We start from the raw sequence: 18563 nt of genomic DNA, 5'->3' as shown, positions 1-18563 counted from the left end.
GATTGGAACAGGATGAACGTGAGAGACAGAACTCAGGCAATGAGCAAGGGCCACCCTCTCCTGATCCTAGAGCACAGAGAGTGGAAAGAAGGATGGAACAATGCAGACAGGCTCAACTACTCGGGAGGAGAGTGCCCCACCCCTCTCCACAAGGCACACCTGAAAACTGAGACTTAAGGAGACGATGTGGGGAGGTACATTTATCAGGAAGAAACATTGATTTCTTGGAGTTTTGTGTGCATTTGTAGATCTTGAAAACAACTCTCTGATATCTTGTTCTATGTTGTGATTTCTTCTTGGAAACCCTGAAACTCTGACCATTGGACTGGCTGACAAATTTGATTTGATGTTTAAAGACCTCAGATTGAATTTTGGCTTTGGATGTATGTTTCTTTCCTTGATATCTACATGGCCTTTAGTAAATTACTCTTCTAATCTAACTGTGTGTAAGTTGAAACCTGAAGGAGGACAGTTTGTTCCATACACACACTCTCCCTGCCTGAAGAGTTAAAAACATGTGAAACTAATTGCAGCCAGAGGCTGCTGAAGGTGTGTGTGTCTTACTTTGTTCTGCGGCTTGCCAGAAATGTGGGAGCATTTGGGGAAAATTGGAGCAAATAAAGGGCAGTTTAAACTGCCAGTTGACTGTTTTGCCTCTGTGCTGTGCCCTGGGTCATCACAACAGCACTACATCCACATGGAGAAAAGTAAGCAGCGGGGTACCACAAGGTTCTTTCTTAGGCCTAGTATTCTTCAATATCTTCATAAATAACTTAGACAAGGGAATTGAAGGGGAACTCATCAAATTTGCAGATGACACCAAATTAGCAGGAGTAGCCAACACCCCAGAAGACAAACTCAGGATCCAAAAAGATCTTGACAAACTTAAACAATGGGCCCTATCCAACAAAATGAGTTTCAATGTGGAGAAAAGCAAAATTTTGCATTTAGGCAGGAAAATTCAAAGGTACAAGTACAGATTGGGCAAGACCTGGCTTAAAAACAGTAACTGTGAGAAGGACCTTGGAGTCGTAGTGGATGATCAGTTGACCATGAGCCAGCAGTATGCAGCAGCAGCCAAAAAAGCTACTAAAATCCTGGGTTGTATAAACAGAGGCATAGAATCAAGATCACATGAAGTATTAGTACTGCTTTATAAAATCCTAGTAAGACCATACCTGGAATATTGCAGCCAATTTTGGTCACCATATCACAAAAAAGATATTGAGAGTTTGGAAAAAAAAATTAGAGAAGAGCAACTAAGATGATCAAAGACCTGGAGACTAAAACATACAAAGAATGGCTGCAGGACTTGGGTTTGGCTAGTTTAAAGAAAAGAAGAAACAGGGGCGACATGATAGAAGTATTCCAGTATTTGAGGGGCTGCCATAAAGAGAAGGGGGGGTCACATTATTCTCTAAAGCACCAGAGGGCTAGGACAAGAAACAATGGTTGGAAACTGAACAAAGAGAGAAGCAACCAAGAATTAAGGACAAATTTCTTGATAGGTAGGACAATTAACCAGTGGAACCGCTTGCCTCCAGAAATTATGAGCGCTCCACCACTGGAGATTTTTAAGAAGAGGCTAGACCAGGGGTGTCAAGCTCAATTTCATTGAGGGCCACATCAGCATTGCAGTTGCCCTCGGGGCCGGGTGGGTATGGCCAGGGTGAGTGTGGCCTACTTGGTGGGCGTGGCCAGCTCTACATCGTTCACATCAAGGGTGCCTATGGGGGCCTGGGCAGGAGTGGGACAGATCTGAGGGTCTCTCGCAAAAGGAGGGTCTCTGAGCCAGGGCCAAGGCAGTGGGGGCCGTTCCCTCACTGTTTCCAGGATGGCTTCGCGGGCCGCATGAAACCACTTCGTGGGCCGGATCTGGCCCCCGGGCCTTGTGTTTGACATGTCTGGGCTAGACACTTAACTGTCTGAGATGGTATAGGTTCCCCTGCTTGAGCAGGGGGCTGGACTAGAAGACCTAATTAATAAAGGGCTTCAACCTCAAAGAAACAATAGATAATCTGGACTTTTAAAAGCCTTTGGTGATTTTTTTTCCCCTTGCATCTTTTTTCGTATTATTTTTCTCCTGGAGAATTTTCATTTCAGTATTAATGCACTCCATGAATTTGTATGATTTTTTTTAAATTAAATCAATTCATCGATTTTTCCAAGCAGCACTAGTGCCTCTGATAGAGTAACTGTTCCTATTTATTTCATAGAAGCTGTGAATAATATGTATTTTAGTAAATTAGCCAATTATTCAAACTCTTTGAAATATCTGAAAGACATATCAAAAACTCTGTACAACAGCATGTCTATGTTTTCCTAAATTATTTTTTTTCATAATCAAGATATAATTTATATGTTATGGAACTGAAACTATAGACCAGACTTGGGTATTACAAGATGAGTTTCAGTGGGAAAGGATATCTCTGTACTGGTTCTATAATTTCAATTTTCTAACATTTATGATCATGTTTTTTATATAGTTTGTCTTGGTCCTATACTACACAACCATACCACATCTCTAGTACAAGAGTCTTTGCTGCTATTCAACATGTGGATTTTACAGATCATATCTCATAGCCACACCTAACAATTGATCATATCAAACTGAGTGTGATACATTATTTTTAGCACTGATTTTTTATAAATTGTTATTTATGTATTCAGTTCTCAGAAGATTGTAATCGTATTCCTCAAATGAGAATTAATGAAGTTTATAAAACTGAAACAACTTGCTTCTTTTGCTTATTTTGAATAAACTTTTGAGGACAAATTCAAATCCAATACTTTTTTTCTTGAAGTTTCACTTTCCTGTAATTCAAAATGCTGCAGGGAGGCTTTTTTAAGACAATAAACCAAAATGCATCATGACATTCATAATTTATGTATATAAAAGTTGTTCCATACTTTGACTGCATATTTTATCATTTCTCTAAACTGCATGGTTTTCTTCCAAAGATGGTTTATGTACAGCTAACAAAAACTAACAATGATTAACATTGTGGAATAACAATTGCTATGGATTAAACAACCTGAGTTTTTTTAAAAAAATCAGATTGCACTTTTATGGCAGCAAAGAAATACATAATACAGAAATTCAGAATACCTATCCCGGATAGATTCAAAAGAGCAGCACACAACTGTAAAAGTTGTTTTTATTACAATCACAGAAAGACTACAAAAGGGTCGTGTCACTTTGGTTGGTGGGAACTGACTTAGACAACAGCTGATGAACCATGGTATGAATGACTCTCACATTAATCTGATCAATGAAAAAAATCAAAATAGTATATTGATAAAACATACCCATTTTTTAATTGTTGTGCATTCCAAAATTTAACTAAATGCATTATCTCAAATTAAGTGCTTTTGGGACTTCAGAGGCCTAATGTTAAAGAGAAAAACACATTACTACACACAATTTCATAAAATTTCCATCTCTACTCTCTAAAACCATATTAACTCTTGAATACAAAAAAAATTATTCAACTCTGTACCATATATACAATAAAATACAGGTATGTTATGCAGGTATTGTCCCATTCCATACTGATTTTCCTAAACTGTTTATCAGAATCACCTCTATCTTGTGTAAATTAATATAAAATATTTAGTCTTCATGCACTCTATTACTATGTGATTAAAAGAAAAAAAGGCAAAAAAAATGTGTGTTGGATGAGATTCGCTTCCCACAAAATAAGGAAAGTTATAGACAAAAGGTAATCTATGAATATCTATGAATGGATGTGGCAGGATAAATTACAAGAACAAAATTGTATAGAAAATGTAGTGAATAGTGCTGGTGTAGTTAAATTTCTTTTTCTTTTATGGTCTTTCTCCAATATATTTTTTTTCTTTTAATCTCTTTATGTAATTTACTTACCATGAAAAGAAATAATGTAATGTTACACAGGGGTTATTACAAATACAAAATAAATAGTTTTTTGCATAAACATTTTTTAAAAAATGAATAGATTACTAAAAACCCTAAGATCATTTCAGAAAAAATATATTCTATTTCTTTTTTTATAGTGATTTTCTTATTATTTTGTTATAAAACTTACACATATATACATTGTTTTGATAAACATGTAGTCGTGAACTTACAACAGTTCCCTTAGTGACCACTCAAAATTACAGTGGTTGCAGGGTCCTGGGATCATGTGATCACCTTTTGTGACCTTGTGGCAAGCAAAGGGAAAGGGAAAGCCAGATTAACTTCACAACTTAATAACTGTTTTACTAACTTCTGCAGTGATTCATCTAACAGCCGAAGAACTGTGTTACTAACAATAGCATTATTAACAATTGCAGTGATTCACCTAACAACCCATCAGCTAAGGCCAGAAAGATTGTAAAATGGGACAAAACTCATTTAACAACTGTCTCTCTCAGCAATAGAGATTTTAGGCTGAATTGTGGTCATAATGGAGGACTACCTGTAGTGGTATTTGTACAGTATTGATTAAGAAATGTCACCACTGCAATGTTTAAACAACTCATATCAATAAGGATACAAAAAAAAGAAAGAAATGTTAAATAATTTAATAACAGTTTCAAATGTCAGTATTAAGAAGTGTAAAATTATTTGGCTTTTTTATCCAGAATTGAAAATAACATGAAAAAAATTACTGCAGGTTACATCAAAGTATTTTTTTTGTGCAGTAAAGATTTTAGTTTGAAGCGGATTACTTAGTTTTAAGATCTCCATTGTTTTGTTACTTAATATTGTTTGTGCATGCTGAAAAGGAAAAGATAAACAAAGCAAATTTGACAGTGATTAAAATACCAATAGATAAAAGGAGGGGAAAAAAGGCATGAGGAAAGAAAATAGTCTTAAGGGGAAAATATTTGGATTGCAATCTAATTATATTAAAGATAATGAGGAGCAGAATCTCATTCTGACAGTTCTGTCTTTTGGTTCTTATTGAAATTGCATTTCCCATCTGTGTCTATGTACATTTGGGAATGACAACATGGGTAGTTCTGTAAGACAAAGGAATGTTGGGAAATAGAACTTGTTTGCCTTGATAAGATAAGCAAACATGATGAAAGGTACATTTTTATTTGCTATTTTAAAATTATTTTGTATTCTGTAGTCTTCTTTTGCCTTTTACTGTCAGACCTTGATGCTTAATTATAGCAACCTTTATTTTTACAGATGTTAAATATTTAAAAGAAGAGGATGCAAATCGGAAAACATTTACCGTTAGCAGCACAATGAATTACAGAGCAGATCGTTCTGATGATGGTGCAGTTGTAAGTTGCAGAGTAGATCATGAATCGTTGAATTCCACACCTCAGATAGCAATGCAAGTCCTAGAAATACACTGTAAGTATTATGTATCTGAATTTTATGAATGATGAACTACTATGAATATTCTTTATGTTTTGATATTTTATTCATTATTTGGAGTTTTGGACATTACATTTTCTCCTCTATAGTTATAATTTTAAAAATTATTTAAAATATGTGTAACAACACAATGGGGATGTAACATTATTAATATTGTCTGTTACACAATATTGTCTGTTGTGTAGTGAGTTTGTTGGAAGCAGTAAGTGAGACGACAGGTTGCAAACAGGAACATTGCTTTATTGAGGCAAAGAAGGAACAGAACTGAAACAGAGACTTCTGCGCAACTACTTATACGGTTGGCCACTAGGCGGCAGCAATAGGTTTAAAGGAACCAATTCCCACCCCAAATCCTCCAATGATCTTCTTGGAGACAGCTTGTCTGGCAAGTCAGTGATGTTACACAGAGACACCAATTGAGCAACCTTAAGCAGCATTCAAAAGACACGTGAAAGCAGTTCAAGTAAATCTCAATACATTACATTGTCCATGTCTTGATATTCCTGCAATTATCTATTGACTCATAGATGTACATAGAAGTTATGTATGGACTCATACAGCTAAAAGCAAATTAGTTCCATGTGTCTGTGATACCCGGAAATCATATTCATGCTGGATGTTTGGATACCTAAATTAGAACATCTCGTGAGTCCTGACAAAACATGTCTACTTGGTTTATGCATCCTTTAAATAACCAACAAATTACAACTTGAAGTCATGAATCCAATGCCACCAAAATTATATTTTGATTGAAATAAGATACTAAAATATAGTACAGCATTTCTAGATTTTCAGAAATTGAATAAAACATGATGTGAAATTCATTAACATTTTTATACCTTGTCTTTTCAGAAATAAAACATTTGACAATTTTTTATTGTTTTAAATTATGGAAAATCACATATCTTGTTTGTTATTCTGAAATGTTTTTGTGTCAGTTAAAATTATTCAGAAAAACCAATCTAAATATTAATGGTATTTGTTCTGCCTATTCTTTTTACACCTGGCATATTTATTTATTTTTAAAATAAATATAATTTTTCATTCCTTTTGACCTTATATATTAAAACTATAAAAATAATAACAGCAAAAATACATTGTTTAAAACCCTAGCTTACATTGAATCTGATCATTTATTTATTTTCACTAATGGGCAATTATGATGATACATAGGGACTGCTTCATGTAGTGTACTATATACTGTGGCTTATTAGTCAGAATATTTATGTCAACTGTTAGTCTTTATTTATTTATTTTTTATTAAAGAGTTTTACAAAAAAAAGATTTTACAATACATATCCCCAAAACCCACCCACCCCAAACCACCCCCCTTCCCCCCCCCACTTCCCAGAGCTGAATACAGGCTTATAGATATAATAATCATATTCTAACTAAAATTATCCATAATATAAAATTAACCAAATTCATAATGTGCTTTAACTCCCCTTTAACATAGATACATACAAGGTATTAAAAACATAATGATAATATCTTAAACAAAAATATAATAAATACTAACACTACAATTAATAACAATATCCCTCTAAAATCTACTCATAAGCTAAATGGAACTTTTTAGTCCCATATTTATTCTGAATATAATCTATCCATCTCCTCCAAACTGAAATATATCTTTCTTGTGAATGATCCTTCAAATAAGCAGAAATTTTAGACATTTCTGCAAGATTCGATACTTTAAATACCTATTCTTCTATAGTAGGCAAACTATCCTTCTTCCAGTATTGTCCCACCAGTAACCGTGCTGCTGTTATCAAATTCAACATCAAATTGGTTTCTTTAACATCACAATCTACAACAATACCCAATAAAAACAATTGTGGAGAGAACTTTATCTTTCTCTTAAAAATCTTTTGAATGTTCCACCAAATTTTAACCCAAAAAGCTTTTATATTTCTGCAAGTCCACCATATATGAAAATAGGTGGCTTCTAAACTACCACATCTTCAGCATTTAGATTGTAAATTAGGATACATATTAGACAACTTTTTGGGATCCAAATGCCATCTATAAAACATTTTATAAAATTTTTCTCTTAAATTTTGAGCCTGAGTAAATTTAACATTTCTAACCCAAATTACCTCCCAAGTATCCAACGGGATTGGTTCCTGAATATTTTGTGCCCCCTTTATCATACAATCTTTAACTAATTCCGTTTCCAAATCCAATTCAATTAAAACATTGTATATCCTCTTTATATGCGCACAATTTGAATCTCTAATTTGTTTTACTAAATTTTCATCTGTAATTGTGATGCCAACCTTCTGATCCAGCTTCCACCTAGCTTTCAATTGGGTATATTGAAACCAAGAGTAACTTATGTTACTCATTAACTCATCTAATGATTTAAGTTGCCAATCATTCCCTTCCAATCTAAGTAATTCAACTGTTAGTCTTTATTAATCCCTAGTCTCAATATGCATTATTTTTAACTCTTTTAGTTGTCAATATAACTTATCAATATAGATCTATATGATTAAGAAATTGGAAGTAACAAAAGAAGATCCAATTCTTTACACTGCCCTGGATTTTTTCTATAGATTTACATAAGGAACTTACCAGACCTGGAACCTGAAATTTCCAAACTGGTAATTCTGACCAATATTGGTACTAGATTTGTGTGTCATGTTCCTGATGGAGAAGTAACCACACATTTGTATAAGGGCATTAGAAAAGTTACTTTCAATTTCTTTCTTTATGAGCCCTACTATGGAATTTGTTGTTTTCCTACCTAAGGTAAAGGTAAAGGTTCCCCCGCACATGCGTGCTAGTCGTTTCCGACTCTAGGGGCCGGTGCTTATCTCCGTTTCAAAGCCGAAGAGCCAGCGCTTGTCCGAGGACATCTCCATGGTCATGTGGCCGGCATGACTAGACGCCAAAGGCGCACGGAACGCTGTTACCTTCCCACCCGTAGTGGTCCCTATTTTTCCACTTGCATTTTTACATGCTTTCGAACTGCTAGGTTGGCAGAAGCTGGGACGAGTAACAGGCGCTCACTCTGTTATGCAGCACTCGGGATTCGACCCGCCAAACTGCCGACCTGATCGACAAGCTCAGCGTCCTAACCCACTGAGCCACCGCGTCCCCGTTTTCCTACCTACCATGCATTAAAACCACATGAAACATCTATTTTTCCATCCATTATTTTTTCTTGGTTCATTGCAGAAAGCTCCATCTGCATGTTTGTATATGTACTGTATATATATAGATATGAAATTTTTTGCTATATTTATAAATTTTAAAAAATGCAAAGACACCATAAGACACTCATGCTGCTCTTCTCAAGCTGCACATTGTAATACTGAAGCAATTAACTGGACATAAATACTATTGGTGTGGATTAAGAAAACATCTATAAGATTGTGCTGTAAACTAAAGCATACAGTAATTCTTTCTCCCTCTCCTGAGGTGCATACTTAATGACTGGATATAAAACATCTGATTCAAATAACCCTTATAGTAAAAATATTTGATACGGCTTTAATTCATGATATTGCTAGAATTTTTGCAATATAATTTGAAAAACTATTAGCAAATTCCTGCTGGCTCAGGAATTCTGGGAATTGAAGTCCACGAGTCATAAAAGAGCCAAGGTTGCCTACCCCTGCTATGGAGAAAGAACATGTACTCTTATATATCACATTCTATTTTGGGCTCTTCGTTAATTCTATTTCATATGAGCAGGAATAGAAATTGGCAAGTTTTGGTAGAATAAGTGAGAGAAAAGAGTTACAGTATTTGTGTCCTATCTCTCAAATTAAACTTCTCAATTGTTCTCCCAAAATGTGTGTTTCAATTTATTCCTTCCTTGATTTTACCTCTATAAGTTAAATTTAAATAATGGTTGCTGTTATTCATTAGCTAACTTTTACTGATACTAAGTTCATCACGGTCATAGAACCTGCATTTAGTAAGGAAAGAAAAGTGGTTTTTAACAGAATATTACCAATAGTCTCAGAAGAGATAACACAGTGCAAAGCAATGATATCAATTGCAACTCTATTTTATGGATGATAGAAGATACTGTTCACCTCTAGAGAATGTCACATATTTTGTGAAAAATCAGTGGGTTTTACATAGTTTTCACTGCTTACTTCATTTACGTTAATACTAAAAAAGGAGAAGGTATCTGTTAAAGCAAAAGCGCAATGCATGAACTAGAATGAACCCAGGTGCCTTCTTCATTGTGTTACTGTGTTACTGTGCTCTTCACTAAGCATAATGATATAACTGATATCTATAATGCAATAATTTGAAAGGGAATCAGTGACTTGAAAAATGCTATAAAATATTGAAGGCATAAATCAGTACATTACTGATTTATTTTATTAAAAGAATGTTGGATTTTTTTTAAGCATAACTAATGAGTTCATTGCTATATTCATATTTCTTAAGATACTGGCCTTAAATTAAAACGAAGAAGTAAATTTAGTAATAGGTTATATTACTACATGGTAAAGTAAATAACATAAAAATACCTAGTAATTGAGACTTCCGGTGGCGACGCGACGCCGAAGACAGCCGTCTTCGGGCTGCCCGCTCCGCAGCTGTGTTTTTCCATCGTAAACAGCGCCGATCAGCTGTTTAGATGGATTTGAAGCCCCCTCCTCAGGAGAAGAGGAGGGGGTGAGGCCCCAGGTAGGGGTTGAGCTCTCCGGGGCCGCCTGAGCTGAGAGTTTGGGCGGCTGAAGTATTGAGCCCCCCCGAAGCCTGGGTTGCTCCGAGCTGCGCAGCGCCCCTGCTCCGGGATTTATGGAGCAGAGCCAGGCGTTAGCAACCACCCCTGCCAAAAGGAAATACTTTTGATTATCAAGATGCAGGCAGAGCGGTACAGGAGGTCAAGGTGATGTGGACTCTTATCTTTACTCTCTAGCTCAATGGATTTTATAGCTTTAAAGTGAAAGTGCGCAATAAGTGAAAGTGGGGGAAGATGGCGGCTAAAACTTCTAAAGCTCTTCGGAGTGCGGGGTCTTCCCTGGTGCAACAGACCTCATTGCAAGCTTTGCTTCCTCCTGCACCTCCTCCGGCATTGACGCTTAAGGATTTACAAGATGCTCTTGGAAAGCATTCACAATTGATGTCTGACATGATGGATGAAAAGCTGAAAAAGTTGGAGGAGAAACTGGAGAAGAAGATGGAAGAGAAGTTTAGAGCAATGAGGGTGGACATGTTGTCTATGATTGAATCTGTAGCTGAATGTGTGCAACAGCTGGATGAAAAAGTGAAGGATCTCAGTCAAAAGAACTCTATATTAGAAGCAAAGGTATCAGAAAAGGAAAATATAAGGGATAAAATGGACGGAGAATTGAGCCTTGCTCAGTATCATCAGATGCAGTATGCTATTAGAATCAGGGGTTTAAAGGAGAACTGTAAAGAAGATTTAAAGCAGCTGATTTCTGAGGCTCTGGAAGGGGTATTGGGCCAGCCAGCATCTGAAATTGAGGGAAATATGGACAAAATTTTTCGTGTAAATTCATGGATTGCAAGACAAAGGAAGTTACCCAGAGATGTGGTGGTCTATTTTACAAAGAGAGTAATTAGAGATGAAGTTATTCAAGCTGCCTATGATACTAAACTGGTAGTGGCTGAGCAAGAAGTCTTGGTTTTAAAAGAGATTCCTCCGAAGATTTTAAGGAGAAGGAAAGATTTTGCATTTTTAGTACAGGAACTTAAGAAATGTGATATTAAGTTTAGATGGGAGATTCCAGTTGGACTGGTGGTGACGCATGAAGGTAAAAGGCTGGGCTTAACTAGGGGCCTCGAGTGGAGACGTGCTAAGAGGCCCCTGATAAAATTTTTAGCCGGTTATTTTAAAAGGTTAGGGAGGGGGAGGGAGGGGAGGGGAGGGAGGGAATCTTTAACCGGCACTCAGTTTGGACCTGTTAGAGGTCCTGATGGGACGGGGTCGGGGGGGTGGCTGCTGGTTCTGGGAATGTGGGGGTGGGGCATCAAATCCCCACGGCGATAGGGAATGGCAGCAGGTGTTTGCGCGGAGGGCCATATCAACACCTGGGATCGCGCCCCCGCTATCTCCGAGCGGTGGCGCGCTCCGACCCTCCGGTTAGCACCCTCTTACCCGGGGATGAGGGTGATCAGGCCCCTGAGCTCAGGTTGGTCTATTTTAACGCTAGATCCGTAGTTAACAAAGCTCCCCTCATCCATGATCTGATCGAGGAGGAAGGTGCGGATCTAGCGTGCATCACGGAAACTTGGTTGGGTTCGGAGGGAGGGGTGCCTCTCACCGAGTTATGCCCGCCAGGTTTCCGGGTGCTGCACCAGCCACAGGCTCAGGGCAGGGGTGGTGGGGTGGCAGTGGTTATTCGGGAGACTTTGTGTCCCCGGGAGGCCACCATTGTCCAGATGGCCGGGAGCGAATCCCTCCTCTTGAGATGTGGTTCTCGGGTTCAGTTGGGTTTGTTGCTTACATACCTGGCGCCCAGCTGTGTGGCAACAGCCCTGCCTGAGCTGCTCGACACCCTCTCAGGGTTGGCGGTGGAGTTCCCCAGGCTTATAGTCCTGGGTGACTTCAACCTGCCGTCACTGGGAGGGTCGTCGGAGTTAGCTCGGGAGTTCATGGCTTCCATGACAGCCATGGGCCTGACCCAGGTTATTGTGGGCCTGACTCATGTGGGGGATCATACTCTCGACCTGGTATTCCTGTCTGGACAGTGGTTGGATGATCTGGGAGGGGGCTCCCCGTCCATCACCCCTCTGTCATGGTCAGATCACCACCTCCTGAGGCTGGTTTTCCGTCATGCCACCCCCCGCCGCTGGGCGGCAGAACCGACCAGGTGGTTCCGCCCCAGGCGCCTAATGGACCCGGATCGATTCCAGAGGGCGCTTGGGCCTATACCTATCACCCTTACCCACAGCCCAGTCGATGCTCTGGTGGAGGCCTGGGAAACGGCTGCCACCAGGGCACTTGACGGCGTTGTACCCATGCGACCTCTGACCCGGCGCAGATCCCGTTGGGCCCCATGGTTCTCTGTGGAGCTCCGGGAGATGAAGCGTCGGAGACGAGGTCTAGAGAGCGGTTGGAGATCCAGCCGATCCGAATCCGACCGATTGCAGTTAAGAACCTTTATAAGGTCTTATCTTGCGGCGATAAGGACGGCGAAGTCTAACTACTTTGCCGCCCTTATCGCGTCCGCAGATAATCGCCCGGCTGCCCTGTTTAGGGTGACTCGCTCCCTCCTTAACCAGGAGGTGAGAGAGGATCCCTTGCAGGGACGAGCCGAGGAGTTTAGTCATCATCTGGCGGACAAAATCGCTCGGATCCGGACCGGCCTGGACTCTGACTGGGCAGAGTCTGATGTGGAGGAATCAGGCGGTCTTGAGCACGTTATCTGGACTGAGTTCGACCCTGTTTCCCCTGATGATGTGGACAGGATCATGGGGAGACTGAGCACCACCACCTGTTTGTTGGATCCGTGCCCCTCCTGGCTAGCTTATGCGGCTCGGGAGGGAACACGAGGCTGGTTCCATGCAGTAATAACTGCTTCTCTGAAGGAGGGTGTCTTCCCTGCCGCCTTGAAGGAGGCGGTGGTGAGACCCCTTCTCAAGAAGCCTGCTTTGGACCCGGCTGCTTTAGACAACTACCGTCCAGTCTCCAACCTTCGCTTTCTGGCGAAGGTTGTTGAGAGTGTGGTGGCGCATCAGCTCCCTCTGTTCCTGGAGGAAACTGATTATCTGGACCCGTACCAATCGGGTTTCAGGCCCGGACACAGCACGGAGACGGCATTGGTCGCGCTGGTGAATGATCTCTGGAGGGCAAGGGACAGGGGTTGCTCCTCTGTCCTGGTCCTATTAGATCTCTCAGCGGCTTTCGATACCATCGACCATGGTATCCTGCTGCGGCGTCTCAGGGGGTTGGGAGTGGGAGGCACCGTTTTACGGTGGTTCTCCTCCTACCTCCAGGGCCGCTCGCAGTCGGTGTTGACGGGAGGGCAGAGATCCGCCCCGAGGCCTCTCATTTGTGGAGTCCCTCAGGGGTCGGTTCTCTCGCCTCTCCTGTTCAACATCTATATGAAGCCGCTGGGCGAGATCATTCGTGGCTTCGGGGTGGGGTATCACCAGTACGCTGATGATACCCAACTTTTTCTTTCCACCCCGAACCAACCCAGCGATGCCCTCTCTGTGATGTCCCGGTGCCTGGAGGCGGTTCAGGTCTGGATGGGGAGAAACAGGCTTCGTCTCAATCCCACCAAGACTGAGTGGCTGTGCATATCGGCATCTCGGGTTAACCAAGTTATTCCACCTCTAACGATGGGGGGTGAGGTGTTACCCCCCGTTGATAGAGCTCACAACTTGGGCGTCCTCCTGGACTCACGGCTCAATTTTGAAGATCACATAGGAGCCGTGACCAGGGGGGCTTTTGCACAGGTTCGCCTGGTGCGCCAGTTGCGTCCCTATCTGGACCGAGATGCCCTACGCACAGTTACTCATGCGCTTGTGACCTCCCGTTTGGACTACTGTAACGCTCTCTACATGGGGCTGCCCTTGAAGACCACTCGGAGGCTTCAACTGGTGCAGAATGCGGCCGCGCGAGTTGTAATGGGGGTCTCCCGATACTCCCATGTAACACCTCTACTCCGCGAGCTGCATTGGCTTCCGGTTGCCCTCCGGGTGAAATTCAAGGTGCTGGTTATCACCTATAAAGCCCTACATGGCCTGGGTCCGGGGTATTTGAGGGAACACCTGCTGCCGTCATCAAACGCCCTTCGCCCAGTGCGCTCCCACAGGGAGGGTCTGCTCAGGGTCCCGCCGGTAAGAGATTGCCGGCGGGTGACACCCAGGGATAGGGCCTTCTCAGTGGGGGCGCCTGCCCTCTGGAACCAGCTGCCGGTGGAGCTGAGGACTGCTCCTGACCTCCGATCATTCCGCCGGGGCCTGAAGACCTGGCTCTTCGAGCTCTCGGGCCCAGACTGAGGAGAAATTTTAATTTAGGGTTCTTTTTAATCGACTACAGGGTCAATTTAATATTTTTTAATTTGGTTCTTAATTTTTGTATTTTGGATTTTTAATTCCCTGTAAACCGCCCTGAGTCCTCAGGGAATAGGGCGGTATATAAATATAACTAAATAAATAAATAAATAAAATACATCGTCTGGTTACTGTGGCCCAGGCACGTGATTTTTATAGCAATGTGTTAAAAGCAACCCCCCTATCATTTTTGGAAGCTGTTAAGGGATACGGCGAGGGAAAGCTTCAAGATGTTTCAGACAGACAGATAGAGGACAATGGTGTTGGAGGGGATCAAGATACAGTTTCATTGGATGTTGCAGGAGGCCAGAGGAAGACGCGTGCCGCCTTAAGAAGAGTGAGACGAGAGCAAGAGCAAGAGCAGCAGATAGTTATGGAATCTCCAAAGTGTATTTACAGTGAAGATGTGGGAGGGGCGCGGTCCAAAGAAGTTTTGGGGGTCATGACAGACGTGCTCCAAAGGTTTTGGGGCGTTAAGATTGCTGATTAAATTTTTAAATTAGTATCTTAATGGATTAAATTTATCATAGAGGAGAAAGAAAGTTTTTTTTAATATTTAACACAATTTAAGATGGATGTTATTTGCTTGTTAGAAAAGTATATTAGGGTTATGGACTAAAAGTGTGTGTTGAACACATTTGGTGTGATACATGCAAGAATTATTTTTGATTATGGTTTAGTTTGGTTGGAGATTATTAAGGTTAATAGATAGGCGCTTTTGGCGCGTAACTGAGAATTTGTTTATTTTTTTTTCTTTGAAATTAATATGAATAAGGACTGGGATTAAGAAAATCTATTCTGAGTAAAGCTCTTTTTTGTTTTTCTCTTTTTCTTTTTTACTTTATTTGTAATATTAATATTGTTTGTATTCATTTTACATGAGCTAGAGGGAGATAGAACTAATAGTTTATTGCTGATTACATAGGGGTGCTTATGTTTGTTTTTTGATTTTATACCCTGTATTTAGCTCTGGGAAGTCGGGGGGGGAGGAGGGAATGGGGGGAAGGGATAGGGAGGGTTGGGTGGGGGTGGGGGAGGGGGGATTAAAGTTAAAATGTATTGTAAAACTTTTTAAATAAAAAAAATACCTAGTAATTGCCTAATAAACATTGCATAATAACTATTGTGATAATACTTTTGCAAAAAATAATATTTATTTCAGAATATACATTTCCTATTAAAAGTGCAATATGTAGTAGTCTTTTATTTTCTCTAGAATACTTTTTATTTTCTCTCAGCTATCTCTCTGGATGGCTTTGGTCATATAACTAAAATAATATCAATTTCATAGGTTTATTTCCTACAAATCTCAAAAACTGTTATTATTTTATATTTAAAGTATATTATGCATAATATATAATTAATTCAATTTGAATATCATATATTGTATTTTTTAATACTGTCCAGAAAATTAAGAAAGAAACCACTGAAAAATAAGACTGATTCTATAATGTTATTATCAGGTGGTTAAAAATATTTTTTGCTCTTTTTATTTTCCAGATTTATTCTGGAATTGGGGTTCAGAAACTTTTTTTGTGAAAAGACCAAAGAGATAAGAGATAACCTTTACTGTCATTTTTTACTGTGAGTACACTGGACCACATTAAAAATGACATTTTTTTGCCAGCTCACAGAAGAAAGTATATATCTACCCATACCCATACATAACACACATATACATATGCTATATACATACATATACATATCTCTATCTATCTATCTATCTATCTATCTATCTATCTATCTATCTATCTATCTATCTATCTATCTATCTATCATCTATCTCTACATTTATTTGTTGTTAGCTGCGAAGTCGTATCTGACCCATTGTGACCCTATGGACAACGTTCCTCCAGGCCTTCCTATCGTCTACCATCTCCTGGAGTCCATTTAAGCTCACGCCTACTGCTTCAGTGACTCCATCCAGCCACCTCATTCTCTGTTGTCCCCTTCTTCTATTGCCCTCAATCTTTCCCAGCATTAGGCTCTTCTCCAGTGAGTCCTTCCTTCTCATTATGTGGCCGAAGTATTTGAGTTTTAGCTTCAGGATCTGACCTTCTAAAGAGCAGTCAGGGTTGATTTCCTGTAGGACTGACCGGTTTGATCACCTTGCAGTCCAAGGGATTCGCAGGAGTCTTCTCCAACACCATAGTTCAAAGGCCTCAATTCTTTGGTGCTCAGCCTTTCTTATGGTCCAACTTTCACTGCCATATATTGCAACTGGAAAGACTATAGCCTTGACTATACGCACTTTTGTTGACAGGGTGATGCCTCTGCTTTTTAGTGTGCTGCCTAGATTTGCCATAGCTTTCCTCCCGAGGAGCAAGCGTCTTTTAATTTCTTGGCTACAGTCCCCATCTGCAGTGATCTTGGAGCCCAGGAAAATAAAATCTGTCAGTACCTCCATTTCTTCCCCATATATTTGCCAGGAATTGAGAGGACCAGATGCCATGATCTTGGTTTTCTTAATGTTAAGTTTCAACCCAACTTTTGTACTCTCCTTCATCACCCACAACAAGAGGCTCTTTAGTTCTTCTTCACTTTCTGCCATTAGAGTGATATCATTGCATATCTTAGGTTGTTGGTATTTCTTCCGGCAATCTTAATTCATCTAGCCCTACCTTTCTCATGATGTGCTCTGCATATAAGTTAAATAGGCAGGGTGACAGTATACAGCCTTGCCAGACTCCTTTCCCAATTTTGAACCAATCAATGGTTCCGTGTCCAGTTCTCACTGTTGCTTCTTGGCCCACATATAGGTTTCTCAAGAGACAAATAAGATGATCTGGTACTCCCATCTCTTTAAGAACTTGCCACAGTTTGTTGTGATCCACACAATCAAAAGATTTGGCATAGTCAATAAAGCAGAAGTAGATGTTTTTCTGGAACTCTCTAGCTTTCTCCATGATCCAGCGTATGTTGGCAATTTGATCTCTAGTTCCTCTGCCTCTTCGAAATCCTGCCTGTACTTCTGGTAGTTCTCGATCCACATACTGCTGGAGTCTAGCTTGTAGAATTTTAAGCTTAACTTTACTAGCATGAGAAATGAGTGCAATGGTGCGATAGTTTGAACATTCTTTGGCACTGCCTTTCTTTGGAATTGGAATGTAAACTGATCTTTTCCAATCCTGTGGCCACTGTTGAGTTTTTCAAATTTGCTGGCAAATTGAGTGTAGCACTTTTACTGCATCGTCTTTTAAGATTTTGAATAGCTCAGCTGGAATACTGTCACCTCCACTAGCTTTGTTGTTGCTCAGTTTTTCTGAGGCCCACTTCACTTCACATTCCAAGATGTCTGGCTCAAGGTCAGTGACCACCTCATTGTGATTATCAGGGATGTTAAGCTCATTCTTGTATAGTTCTTCTCTGTAATTTTGCCACCTCTTCTTAATCTCTTCTGCCTTTGTTAGGTCCCTGCCATTTTGGTCCTTTATCATGCCCATTTGTGCATGAAACGTTCCCTTCATCTCTCCAATTTTCTTGAAAAGATCTCTGGTCCTCCCTATTCTATTGTTTTCTTCTATTTCTTTGCACTGTTCATTTAAGAAAGCATTGTTATCTCTTCTAGCTATTCTCTGGAATTCTGCATTCAATTGGGCGTATCTTTCTTTTTCTCCCTTGCCTTTCGCTTCCCTCCTTTCCTCAGCTATTTGCAAAGCTTCCTCAGACAGCCATTTTGCTTTCTTGCATTTCTTTTTCTTTGGGATGGTTTTAGTTGCTACCTCTTGTACAATGTTGCGAACCTCTGTCCATAGTTCTTCTTGCCCGCAGTAGTATACCTGATGGTCATCTGAATTAAATTCACCCATTCCTGTCCATATTAGTTTGCTGATACCTAAGATGTCGATGTTCAGTCTTGTCATCTCTTGTTTGACTACGTCCAGCTTTCCTTGATTCATGGATCTTGCATTCCAGCTTCCTATAGAGAAAAAGTCTTTACAGCATCGGACTTTCCTTTCACCACCAGAGCATCCTTTCAGCTTTGTCCCAGTCACTTCATTCTTTCTGGCGCTACTAGTACTAGCCCTCTGCTCTTCCCCAGTACCATATTGGATGCCTTCCAACCTGAGGGGCTCATCTTCCAGTGTCATATCGTTTTGCCTTTTGGTATTGTCCATAGGGTTTTCATGGCAAAGATACTGGACTGGGTTGCCATTTCCTTCTCCAGTGGATCACGTTTTGTCAGAACTCTCTGCTATGACCT

General features: G+C 40.3%; 1 protein-coding gene across 2 annotated transcripts in view; it reads left to right on the top strand.

The window, feature by feature from the left end:
• CADM2 (cell adhesion molecule 2) overlaps positions 1-18563 on the top strand; it is a 378617-nt gene that overhangs the window by 287384 nt on the left and 72670 nt on the right. For both annotated transcript variants that reach the window (XM_081327196.1, XM_081327197.1), the window contains exon 6: positions 5165-5335. In XM_081327196.1, the coding sequence (XP_081183322.1) occupies positions 5165-5335 (171 nt within the window). The remainder of the gene's footprint in view (positions 1-5164; positions 5336-18563) is intronic.

This window comes from Vipera berus, assembly GCF_964194415.1.
Source record: "Vipera berus genome assembly, chromosome: 4".
NCBI lineage: Eukaryota > Metazoa > Chordata > Lepidosauria > Squamata > Viperidae > Vipera > Vipera berus.
The sequence above is the reverse complement of the archived record's forward strand: the minus strand, read 5'-3'. Positions and strand labels throughout refer to the sequence as shown.